This window comes from Lycium barbarum, chromosome 7 (assembly GCF_019175385.1).
Source record: "Lycium barbarum isolate Lr01 chromosome 7, ASM1917538v2, whole genome shotgun sequence".
In the NCBI taxonomy this organism is placed as follows: Eukaryota; Viridiplantae; Streptophyta; class Magnoliopsida; order Solanales; family Solanaceae; genus Lycium; species Lycium barbarum.
The window spans coordinates 11586092-11599810 of NC_083343.1; the positions used below are offsets into that span (position 1 = coordinate 11586092).

The 13719-nt window shown below is 31.6% G+C and overlaps 1 protein-coding gene across 1 annotated transcript; it reads right to left on the reverse strand.

The window, feature by feature from the left end:
- Nucleotides 1–7205: 7205 nt before the first annotated feature.
- LOC132603121 (defensin-like protein) lies at nt 7206–8248 on the reverse strand. The gene is made up of 2 exons (XM_060316023.1): nt 8095–8248; nt 7206–7557 (listed from the first exon to the last, which is right to left on the reverse strand). The coding sequence occupies exons 1-2, from the start codon at nt 8156–8158 to the stop codon at nt 7385–7387; spliced, it is 237 nt and encodes a 78-aa protein (XP_060172006.1). The 5' UTR covers nt 8159–8248; the 3' UTR covers nt 7206–7384.
- Nucleotides 8249–13719: the final 5471 nt, after the last annotated feature.

A 13719-nucleotide genomic window follows, 5' to 3' on the forward strand; every position in this document is an offset into this window, starting at 1 on the left:
TAAACTTAAAAGTTTTTGCCTTGAGGAGCAAAATTTAAAAACCAGCACAAAATAGGGTAAAAGTGAAAATGTCTCATATGTAAGAGGATGACAGACAATGAAGTGAAAATGACGAGATTGTGGATATCATTATACTAAAGGTGTCAACCGGTTCATGGTAACCGGTTTTAACCGGTAACCGGACCGGTTAAACCGGAACCGGAACCGGAATCGGTATAACCGGTTAACCGGTTCCGGTTAACCGGATATTAGTTTACCGGTCCGGTTCCAAATTGTTTTTAACCGGTTAAACCGGAACCGGACCGGTTAAACAGGTTAAAATTAAAAAAAAAAAAAAAAAAAAAAAAAAGGAAAGAGCCGTTGGGCCTCAGTAATGGACCGTTGCCAACGGTCCATTTGCAAAAATGGTCGTTTCCAAACGGTCATTTTCTTAATTTTTGGCCCCCAATTTTTTTTTTTTAACACTTTAACCCCTCCCCCACCCCTATATAAACCCTTCTTCATTTTCATTTCAATTCACTCTTCTTCATCTTTCTCTCAAATCTCAATCTCTCAATTATAGTTACTTTGCAATAATTAGCCACAAAGTCTTATTATAGTTTCAACTTTCAATTATTAATTTTGCAATTATAATATTGTTGATGGAGTTGGTGATTTTGCAACAATCCGAAGTAGCTTTGGTGGATTTGCAATTCTAGCCGCCTTCGCTTTGTTGGAAATTAATCCGGCAATTTGGTACCTTCGTTCCAACTCTATCTTTAATTTTCGCAATTTAATTCTAGCAATTTATTTTTCGAAATTTAATTTACGCAATTTGATTCTAGCAATTTATTTTTCAAAATTTAATTTACGCAATTTAATTCTAGCAATTTAATTTGTTGTAATTTATTTTCTTGTGATTTATTTGATTGTGATTTAAATTATTTCTATTTAATAATGTCAAAGAGATTAAGAAGTGGTGCCGGTAGTAGTAGTCGTACTGTTAGGGGTGCGCTTAATGAGGAAACATTTGTGGAAGAAACACCTAATTTAGGTATTGATGTTGGTGGAAATAATCCACTTTTAGGTCATGAGGCAATGCAACAACATTTTACCGACACTTTTAATGAAGACTTAGATGATGATGATGATGAAACACAACCCCCCGAAAATCCCATAGGAGATACAGGTCCTGCACAATCACATACACAAGACAAACCGCCTAGAACTCGTAAGCCAACAGCTAAAGTTTGGAAATTTATGACTAAGGATAGGGAAAAACCAATCAGTTACATGTACCCTATGTGGACAAGTATTTAGTTTTAAGCAAGAAACTAGTAAGGATGGTGGAACGGGTACACTAAATGCTCATATGAGAACCAAACATATGAATGTTTGGGGAGAGCAAACGGGTTCAAATGTGGGGGGGATTCAAATGACGATAGACCCACGAACCGGTAGATATTTTAAGTATGACAAGAAAAAAGAACGCGTAGAAATAGCTAAAATGGTAGCTTATGATTGTTTACCATTTTCCTTTCCCTCGGGTTTGGGGTTTGTTACTTACATTCAACGTTGTTATAACCCGTTATTTGAGGGTATTCCTAGAAGTACTTATAGAGCCGATGTTATAGATTTGTTTAAAAAATATAGATTTTATTTGCGCCATGTATTTAATTCTTTAAATTGTAATGTTTGTCTTACCGCTGATTTGGGTCTTAGTATTAACCATTTAGATTTTTTTGCTATTACATGTCATTGGGTTGATGACAACTGAGTTATGCAAAAAAGAATTATAGCTTTTTTATACGACGAAGGAAAAGGTCGTCACGATGGAAAATTTTTAGCCGATTCAATGTCTACTATAATGAGATTTTTTAACATTTATAGAAAAACACTTTGTATTGCTTTATATAATGCTTCTAATAATACCAAGGCAATTGGTCTTTTAAAAAGTGAAATAAACCCTCCTCTAAGAAATATTTTTCATGTAAGATGTAGTTGTCACATTTTAAATTTAATTGTTAAAGATGGTCTTATGCATTTTGATGATTCTGTTCAAAAAGTTAGAAATGCTGTTGCGTTTCTTTTTTGTAATGCTAATAGGGGAAGAATTAGAGATTTTAAGAATGCTTGTGTGGAAAATAACCTTAGACCTAGGAAAATTCAAGTAGAAATTGAGACTAGGTGAAACTACACTTACATTATGCTACAACAAACATATGAGTATAGGATTCCCATACAACAAGTTCACAACAAATATAATATTGATAGTGAGGATTGGTTAACTTTTAGGCATTGGGAAGATGTTAAAGAATGTATTGAACTCTTAGAAAATTTTTATAATGCAACTCTTGCTTTTTCTAGACAATTCTATCCCACGGTAACCGGAATTTTAGCCTACTTAGCGGAAATAGCTAGAGTTTTACAAGAGTATAAATATAAACCCGATTATCAAGTGGCTATTTTTGAAATGATAATCAAATTTAAGAAGTATTTTTTTCCCATCCCAACTTTATTTATATTGGGTTCCCTTTTAAATCCTTGTTTAAAAGTGTCTTATACTAAAAATTTGGTTAGTCAAATTTATACATTTTTAGAAATTGAAGAGGGAGTTCAACCATCTTTAGCTGAAGCCGATCTCGCTATTGATGATGAGTTTAGAAAAAATTTTACTCATTATTCTAGTTTGGAAGAACGTGCTACACCCGTTGCTCCACGCCCTACTACTTCTCAGAGTAGCAAAAAGGGCTTGTCGGGTTTAAAAGTTTTACATTCACAGCCAACTTCTTCTTCTACTGCAAACTTTGATGAATTTAACTTTTATTTGATGGAGCCAAATGTGGATATCAAGGATGACTTGGACGTCTTAGCATGGTGGAAGAAGTACAAGGCAAGCTATCCGGTACTTTCAAGAATGGCTCGAGATATCCTTACGGTTCAAGTATCAACCGTGGCTTCGGAGAGCGCATTTAGCCAAGGAAGACAACAAATTGGAGACCATAGACATTCATTATCTGGCTTTAGCTTGCAAGTACTAGTGTGCATTCGAGATTGGATTAGATCGGAGCGACGCAACCAAAACTCAGAAGCGGAGCAAGGCGAAGAGGAAGAAATTGAAGATTTGATAGCTAGTGGACCGGACCAAATGGAAGACTTTGAAGATATTTCCATGACCGAATATGATGTGGGGGAAATTAACGAAATGGTTCAAAATTGGTGATTTTATTATTCTACTATTTTTGTATAACTCATGTATTATTTGCAAGTTAAAAAAAAATACAACTTGCAAATAAATGTTATCCAAGAATGAATAAAATATATGGCTCATTGAGCTTTCTTCTATTTACTTGTGTTCATATTTTTACTTTTATTAAGTTAGGAATATAAGTATATATAGTATATATAGTATATAAGTAAGTATATATAGTATACAAGTATATATAGTATATAAGTAAGTGTATATAGTATATAAGTAAGTATATATAGTATATAAGTAAGTATATATAGTATACAAGTATATATAGTATATAAGTAAGTGTATATAGTATATAAGTAAGTATATATAGTATATAGTACATATATATAAGTATATATAGTATATAAATATATATAGTATATATATTAAGTATATATTGTATATATAGTAGATATGTATATATAGTATATATATTAAGTTATACCTATATATATATATATATATATATATATATATATATATATATATATATATATATATATATATTAAGCTATACCTATATATAGTATATAGTACATATATATACGTATATATATTAAGTTATATGTGTACGAAAAATACTATTCTGTATTGCTGACTTGCTGTTAGGCTGTTAGTCAGTAAATATTTAAACTTTAATTATAAAGTTGTATAACATATGTAAATATACCTACAATATACAAATAAATACTATAATATATATATATATATATATATATATATATATATATATATATATATATATATATATAATACAAAAAACAAAAAAATATTTTAACCAATCCAAACCGGACCGGTTCCGGTTTGGACTTTAAAACCGGTTAACCGGAACCGGTTAGGCGGTTCCGGTTTTGGAACTGGAACCGGCCGGTTTCCTAACCGATTCCCGGTCCGGTTCCGGTTGGAACCGGTTGACAGGCCTACATTATACTAACAAAATTTGAATTTACGAACAAAAACCTGTGGTAATAATTGTACTATATAAACAGAATTAATTAAGAAAAACATGAGCTTGTTTACTCGTGGCTCTGTGACTCGCAGGTCCTTGCATATGTACCCTCAGTGGTCCTATTTCTGTCAATTGTAGGCAAACATCAAAAATAAAAAATACCATACTACCAATAATAAACACTAAAATTCATTCAGATTATACATCGCTAGTATAAAATATTTTTGTACTATCAAGTATAAAATATTTTTATACTATCAAGTCAGTTGCTTTTATTATAGTTGTAATTAACTTATTTTATTTTCAAGATAAATTCAAGTTATGTACCATGTGAATATAATTTTTTTATACGAGTAGGCAGTTTTACTGGTTGTGTCAGATAAGTTATCTATTTCTGTCAATTGTAGGCAAACATCAAAAATAAAAAATACCATACTACCAATAATAAACACTAAAATCCATTCAGATTATACATCGCTAGTATAAAATATTTTTGTACTATCAAGTATAAAATATTTTTATACTATCAAGTCAGTTGCTTTTATTATAGTTGTAATTAACTTTTTTTATTTTCAAGATAAATTCAAGTTATGTACCTTGTTAATATAATTATTTTATACGAGTAGGCAGTTTTACTGGTTGTGTCAGGTAAGTTATCTTGTGCAAATCCAATATTTTAAGGAGGGATATTCTTTGGATGATTTGGTAGTGCAGAACATCTCTTACATTGATGATATATATTTAATTAAAAAAACTCTTTAAATTAAATATTTCACATTTTAAGGAAGTTTATTTGTAGATATTTTCTGGATGAGCTGATAGTATAGTTATTTTTTAGATATCAATTGTAAAATTCTTTCACATGATCGATACACAAAAATTAAATTCAATCAGCAACTATATTTATTGCATCTTCGTCTTGCAACAAAGTTAAAAGAGAATATGTTTCACCAATAATGCGGGCTGTTAGAGAAATATATAACAAAACATGAATAATAGAGGAAGAAAACAAACCAGTGGCCAAAACCAGCATTGCTCAAGAAAGAAAGTTGCAAACAAACGCATGGAGCGTCCCATCTGTTGGAAAATATTATACCAAAAACACAAAAATTATATGAAGAAGAACACAAAGATGAAGTTTGACAACATATATGAATAACGAGCATAGGATTGGAAGCTTAAAACACGTGCAAAACGCTTTCTTAAAAACGATATTTGCTCCCTCTCCTCTGCGAGATTACTATGGGATTATACGCAAATAATTTTAGTAGATATGACAAGCCTTTTGGAAATCTGCACTGAGCAAACAATGAAAAAATCCGTCTTAGGAAAGGAAGAACTCTTCGGATTTTGAAGTGCAAGATTTTATTGTAGAAGAAAAAGGTTTTGTCTGAGAAGAAAGAAAAAAGTTACGTTGGATTAAAAGTAGTTGGGTTTAAATAGAATTGATGGTAACCCAAGAATGAAAGGACACACCCTTTCATTTAAAAGACATCTTTTCTTATAAAACACTTAAATATTAAGTTATATTTAAATAAAATCTCAACACCATCTTCGCGTATGCGCTGTGCACATGTAAATTACATATTTAGGTGTTGTCATACACTGTTCATATGCATATACACTCAAACCTTTTTATAACATTATTGTTGTGTCCGAAATATTTTGGTTGTTATAGCGAATGACTTTTATACATCTATAATAACATTGTCATTTAAATAATATTTTATTGTTATAGGCAAAAAAGATGCATAAAATCTAATTTCACACCTTTTATAACGAAGTAAAATCTTTTAATGATGGAAATACATATATTCATGTAATATTCTTTGTCATAAATAGTGTATTAAAGTATCAAAATATTTGGCGAAAATCTATAGACCTATTATTAATAATCTTAGAGATTCTATTTCTATAAAGACGATTAATCATTACAGCACCAAAAAAAGAAGATACTGTTACGGAGGGGTAATTTTACGAATAGCGTAATGTTATAAAAATAGTTGTTGTTGTTATAGGTAAAAAGTTGTTATAGAAAGGTAAAGTATAACCTAAAAAATCGATTCCGAGAAAACTTGATTGTTGTAGAGAGGTGTTAGATGAGGATGCCGTGTTATAGAGAGGTCTGACTTTAGCTTGCCTATTATATTTCACAAATAGATATGGTTGAAACACGTGAGATATCCGTGCGGATTATGATAAGTGAATTGTTCGTGTTGTGTGAAAATGAATCCGTCCCTCTAGAGTCTATACTTTCCTGGGCACCCGGGACAGTGTGGGGGCAAATGTGCTTGGAGTACCTATTACGAGTAAATGTAGAATCTTTATCATATGCATTTGATTCTGACTAATCTTATATGCATGTCATAGTTTAAGCTAGAGTTGTGTATACAAATTATGTTGTACCTGTACATCTTATTTCTTGTTGATTACGTCTTATCTGTCATGATCATATGATAACTATAAAGGTTGACTCAGTATTTCGATCCAACTCTCGCACTACATTATTGCGAACGACCAATGATACTTACTGAATACACGTGATTTAATTTATTGTACTCATGCTATACTTGCTACACATTTTGTGCAGGTACCAGTTCCTGTTCTAGTGGAGTGCATGATTTGGAGACTACGCTGGAGAGTTGTTGCTTCACAGTGCCTTGAAATTTTCTTCTCTTTGTGTTACTTTGCTACTGTTTCCATTTTCAAGCCAGTAACACATTTTAAGAATTGTATTTACTCTTTTAATCGCTCATGACTTGTGTCGCCATTTCTTGAAGGTTCTTTATGATATTTTTGCGCAATTAACTTTATAACTTCGCTTTTGATTTAATATCTACTCTTCTAGCTTATTACTGGTGTTTCATAGTTAAATGAACTTCGCATATTAACGGGGTTGTCTTACCAGTCGAAATTAGGTGTTATCGCGGCTTAGGCAAATTAAATCATAACATATATATGAATCTAAATTAATGAAATCGATAAATGTCAGAGTATCAAATATTTTGAAAAGAAAAGAGAACTGCATGAAGTAGGACAATAGATGAAGTAGGCCAGGACTAAAGCACCACTTATATACTGTGAGGCTAGCTAGTCTTTTTATTGATAAGCAACATTATTTATCATGAATAGTTTAACAAGGAAACAATTACAGAGACAACGAAAAGATCATTTCTCTAGATATGTTTCAATATATAGAAAATTTCTTCTTCATTTTCTTAACAGTTTTTAGTGCAGAAACAGCGGCGGCGAAGGCCATGGCAGTCGCCGCCAATGAAGCCTTCGGTCTTGCAGACGGAGGCGCAATTGGTATCGCTAAGACATGTCCCCTTGAAACGGTGGCTCTGTGACTCGCATGTCCTAGCCTCTGCCCTGCTCATTGGTCCCATCACTATCAATGGGGCAAACATCAGAAATCAAGAATTACATAGACAAACCAATAATAAACACTGATTAATTTGTTTTATTTTCAATATTGAGTCAAGTCATCATATATATTGTCAGTACAACAAATTCCTATACGCAGTCAGTTTTAATTGTTGTATCAGGTAAACTATCGTATAAATCCAACATCTTAAGGAGAGATATTCTTTGGATCATCCGATAGTGCAAAACTTCATCCGATAGTGCAAAACTTTTCTTATACTGACTGTATACATAAATTACAAACTCTTGAATTACAAACCTCACATTTTAAGGAAGCTTACTTGTAAATATCTTTTGGATAACCTGATAGTATAATATTTTTTAGATATCTAATATTGTAAATTCTTTTATATTAACACATAAAAATTCAACTCAACCGGCTTTTATATTTAGTGCGTCTTCGTCTTGCAACAAAATTAAAGAGAATATGCTTCAACAATAATATAATTGAGCTGTTAGAAAACTATATAGTAATAAAAATTAATAAAGGAAGAAGACGAACCAGTGGCCAAAACCAGCATTGCTACAAGGAAGAAAGTTGCAAACAAACGCATGGAGCTTCCCATCTTGAGAGAGAGAGAGAGAGCAATTTGAAAAGTTAGCAGTAGAGTATGGGTTGAAGATAGCAGTAGGCAAGGGGACTTTTATAGATGCTGATTTACTATACTAGTGTAAACAGAAGAGTTTCACACCTAAGTAGATGTCACAAAATGATTTAAGTTTATAGGCAAAATTTATTTTGTGACTTATACAATTAATTTCAGATGGATGAGGCTTCTTTTCTTCTCACAAGTTTGGTGAATTTCTATTTTACACTTTTGAGCCCAAAAACTATAGGCCTACTACTAAAGGTGTCAACCGGTTTGCCTTAACCGGTTTTAACCGGTAACCGGTCCGGTTAAACCGGAACCGGTTAACCGGTTCCGGTTAACCGGATATTAATTTACCGGTCCGGTTCCAATTTTTTTTTAACCGGAACCGGACCGGTTAAACCAGTTAAAATTAAAAAAAAAAAAAAAAACGAAATAGCCGTTGGGCCTCGGTAATGGACCGTTGGCAACGGTCCATTTGCAAAAATGGCCGTTGCCAAACGGTCATTTTCTTATTTTTTGGCCCCCAATTTTTTTTTTTAACACTTTAACCCCTCCCCCACCCCTATATAAACCCTTCTTCATTTTCATTTCAATTCACTCTTCTTCATCTTTCTCTCAAATCTCAATCTCTCAATTATAGTTACTTTGCAATAATTAGCCACAAAGTCTTATTATAGTTTCAACTTTCAATTATTAATTTTGCAATTATAATATTGTTGGTGGAGTTGGAGATTTTGCAACAATCCGAAGTAGCTTTGGTGGATTTGCAATTCTAGCCGTCTTCGCTTTGTTGGAAATTAATCCGGCAATTTGGTACCTTCGTTCCAACTCTATCTTTAATTTTCGCAATTTAATTCTAGCAATTTATTTTTCGAAATTTAATTTACGCAATTTAATTTACGCAATTTAATTCTAGCAATTTAATTTGTTGTAATTTATTTTCTTATGATTTATTTGATTGTGATTTAAATTATTTCTATTTAATAATGTCAAAGAGATTAAGACGTGGTGCCGGTAGTAGTAGTCGTACTGTTAGGGGTGCGCTTAATGAGGAAACATTTGTGGAAGAAACACCTAATTTAGGTATTGATGTTGGTGGAAATAATCCACTTTTAGGTCATGAGGCAATGCAACAACATTTTACCGACACTATTAATGAAGACTTAGATGATGATGATGATGATGAAACACAACCCCCCGAAAATCCCATAGGAGATACAGGTCCTGCACAATCACATACACAAGACAAACCGTCTAGAACTCGTAAGCCAACAGCTAAAGTTTGGAAATTTATGACTAAGGATAGGGAAAATCAATCAGTTACATGTACCCTATGTGGACAAGTATTTAGTTTTAAGCAAGGAACTGGTAAGGATGGTGGAACGGGTACACTAAATGCTCATATGAGAACCAAACATATGGATGTTTGGGGAGAGCATACGGGTTCAAATGTGGGGGGATTCAAATGACGATAGACCCATGAACCGGTAGAAATTTTAAGTATGACAAGAAAAAAGAACGCGTAGAAATAGCTAAAATGGTAGCTTATGATTGTTTACCATTTTCCTTTCCCTCGGGTTTGGGGTTTGTTACTTACATTCAACGTTGTTATAACCCGTTATTTGAGGGTATTCCTAGAAGTACTTGTAGAGCCGATGTTATAGATTTGTTTAAAAAATATAGATTTTATTTGCGCCATGTATTTAATTCTTTAAATTGTAATGTTTGTCTTACCGCTGATTTGGGTCTTAGTATTAACCATTTAGATTTTTTTGCTATTACATGTCATTGGGTTGATGACAACTGAGTTATGCAAAAAAGAATTATAGCTTTCTTATACGACGAAGGAAAAGGTCGTCACGATGGAAAAATTTTAGCCGATTCAATGTCTACTATAATGAGATTTTTTAACATTTATAGAAAAACACTTTGTATTGCTTTAGATAATGCTTCTAATAATACAAAGGCAATTGGTCTTTTAAAAAGAGAAATAAACCCTCCTCTAAGAAATATTTTTCATGTAAGATGTAGTTGTCACATTTTAAATTTAATTGTTAAAGATGGTCTTATGCATTTTGATGATTCTGTTCAAAAAGTTAGAAATGCTGTTGCGTTTCTTTTTTGTAATGCTAATAGGGGAAGAATTAGAGATTTTAAGAATGCTTGTGTGGAAAATAACCTTAGACCTAGGAAAATTCAAGTAGAAATTGAGACTAGGTGAAACTACACTTACATTATGCTACAACAAGCATATGAGTATAGGATTCCCATACAACAAGTTCACAACAAATATAATATTGATAGTGAGGATTGGTTAACTTTTAGGCATTGGGAAGATGTTAAAGAATGTATTGAACTCTTTGAAAAATTTTATAATGCAACTCTTGCTTTTTCTAGACAATTCTATCCCACGGTAACCGGAATTTTAGCCTACTTAGCGGAAATAGCTAGAGTTTTACAAGAGTATAAATATAAACCCGATTATCAAGTGGCTATTTTTGAAATGATAATCAAATTTAAGAAGTATTTTTTTCCCATCCCAACTTTATTTATATTGGGTTCCCTTTTAAATCCTTGTTTAAAAGTGTCTTATACTAAAAATTTGGTTAGTCAAATTTATACATTTTTAGAAATTGAAGAGGGAGTTCAACCATCTTTAGCTGAAGCCGATCTCGCTATTGATGATGAGTTTAGAAAAAATTTTACTCATTATTCTAGTTTGGAAGAACGTGCTACACCCGTTGCTCCACGCCCTACTACTTCTCAGAGTAGCAAAAAGGGCTTGTCGGGTTTAAAAGTTTTACATTCACAGCCAACTTCTTCTTCTACTGCAAACTTTGATGAATTTAACTTTTATTTGATGCAGCCAAATGTGGATATCAAGGATGACTTGGACGTCTTAGCATGGTGGAAGAAGTACAAGGCAAGCTATCCGGTACTTTCAAGAATGGCTCGAGATATCCTTACGGTTCAAGTATCAATCGTGGCTTCGGAGAGCGCATTTAGCCAAGGAAGACAACAAATTGGAGACCATAGACACTCATTATCTGGCTTTAGCTTGCAAGTACTAGTGTACATTCGAGATTGGATTAGATCGGAGTGACGCAACCAAAACTCAGAAGTGGAGCAAGGCGAAGAGGAAGAAATTGAAGATTTGATAGCTAGTGGACCGGACCAAATGGAAGACTTTGAAGATATTTCCATGACCGAATATGATGTGGGGGAAATTAACGAAATGGTTCAAAATTGGTGATTTTATTATTCTACTATTTTTGTATAACTCATGTATTATTTGCAAGTTAAAAAAAATACAACTTGCAAATAAATGTTATCCAAGAATGAATAAAATATATGGCTCATTGAGCTTTCTTTTATTTACTTGTGTTCATATTTTTACTTTTATTAAGTTAGGAATATAAGTATATATAGTATATAAGTAAGTATATATAGTATATAGTACATATATACATAAGTAAGTATATATAGTATATAGGTAAGTATATACTATACAAGTATATATAGTATATGTATATATAGTATACAAGTATATATAGTACATACATACTATATATATAGTATATATATTAAGTATATATTGTATATATAGTATATATATTAAGTTATACCTATATATATATATATATATATATTAAGCTATACCTATATATAGTATATAGTACATATATATACATATATATAGTATATATATTAAGTTATGCATATATTTAGTATATATATTAAGTTATGCATATATTTAGTATATATATTAAGTTATACATATATTTAGTATATATATTAAGTTATACATATATATATAGTATATATATTAAGTATATATTGTATATATAGTATATATATTAAGTATATATTGTATATATAGTAGATATGTATATATAGTATATATATTAAGTTATACCTATATATATATATATATATTAAGCTATACCTATATATAGTATATAGTACATATATATACATATATATATATTATATATATTAAGTTTTGCATATATTTAGTATATATATTAAGTTATTCATATATATGGTATATATATTAAGTTATACATATATATAGTATATATATTAAGTATATATTGTATATATAGTATATATATTAAGTATATATTGTATATATAGTATATATATTCTGTATTGCTGACTTGCTGTTAGGCTGTTAGTCAGTAAATATTTAAACTTTAATTATAAAGTTGTATAACATATGTAAATATACCTACAATATACAAATAAATACTATAATATATATATATATATATATATATATATATATATATATATACAAAAAATAAAAAAAATATATTTAAACAAGTCCAAACCGGACCGGTTCCGGTTTGGACTTTAAAACCGGTTAACCGGAATTGGTTAGGCGGTTCCGATTTTGGAACCGGAACCGGCCGGTTTCCTAACCGGTTCCCGGTCCGGTTCCGGTTGGAACCGGTTGACACCTCTACCTACTACTAATCTGTGAGACAAATCCAAATAGTCACCCTCGAAATAATATTGTACTTTTTAACTTGCTAGCATGCTTATTTGTTTGGGGAAAGGGTCAAACTTGCCCCTTAACTATGAAAATGAAGCAATTATGCCCTCTGTTTGCAAATGGGATCAAATATACCCTGGGCGTTAAAAAAATGGGTGACTATATACGCGAAATAAGGTGGGATATCCCAGCACTAAGTTTGAGATTAATTTTGTACTTTTTTTGATAGAAGGTATAAACTTATCCCGGGATAAATTTGTACCTTCTACCAAACATAGTATAAAATGAAGTTCAAACTTAGTGGTGGATATCCCACCCTATCCCATTAACATTGGGATTATTTTATCCGACCTCTCATATGGGATAAATTAGTCCCAGGATTATAATCCCGGGATAATTTAGTCCTCGTACCAAACGACCCCTTAGAAGCTAACTCTCTGCCATGTCATATTTGGACACATTTTGAGCTTATATACATGCTGATTTGGCACCATGGAAATAGGAAAATACTTTTTAAAATTCCTTTTCATTTTCTAGACGTCACAGTCTTTAGCATACCTCAAGTTCTAGTTAATTATATTTTACCACATTCAATGGGCCGCGCAAATTTAGTAATCAATAATATTTTGCTGATTATTCATAATCTAAGGACACCAAATATTTGATTAATTTCTCAATCAAATTCCAAATATGATGGCAGCCATGAATAATGCTGGAGAGTGATATGTTTTTAGAGCGTGAGAATAAGGAGAGGTGACTCCTCTGTCACACTCTATTACACATGTCATGCCTAACAAAAAGAAGAATTGAGAGGACTCCTTTTTCCTTTATAAAGTTGTAAAAATTGTTATAAGTCAAGGTCCATGTAAAAGCTTTGCGTTGTCTTGCCCAATTCTGGAGTTAGGAATGTATAATTGTCCAGCCTCTTAACTTAATTAAAGTATGGATCAATCTGGTAATGTATATAGTTGCCCATCGTATAACATTGGCCGCAATTAAAGAATTTTCAAGTTATCAATGTAATTTAATTAATTAT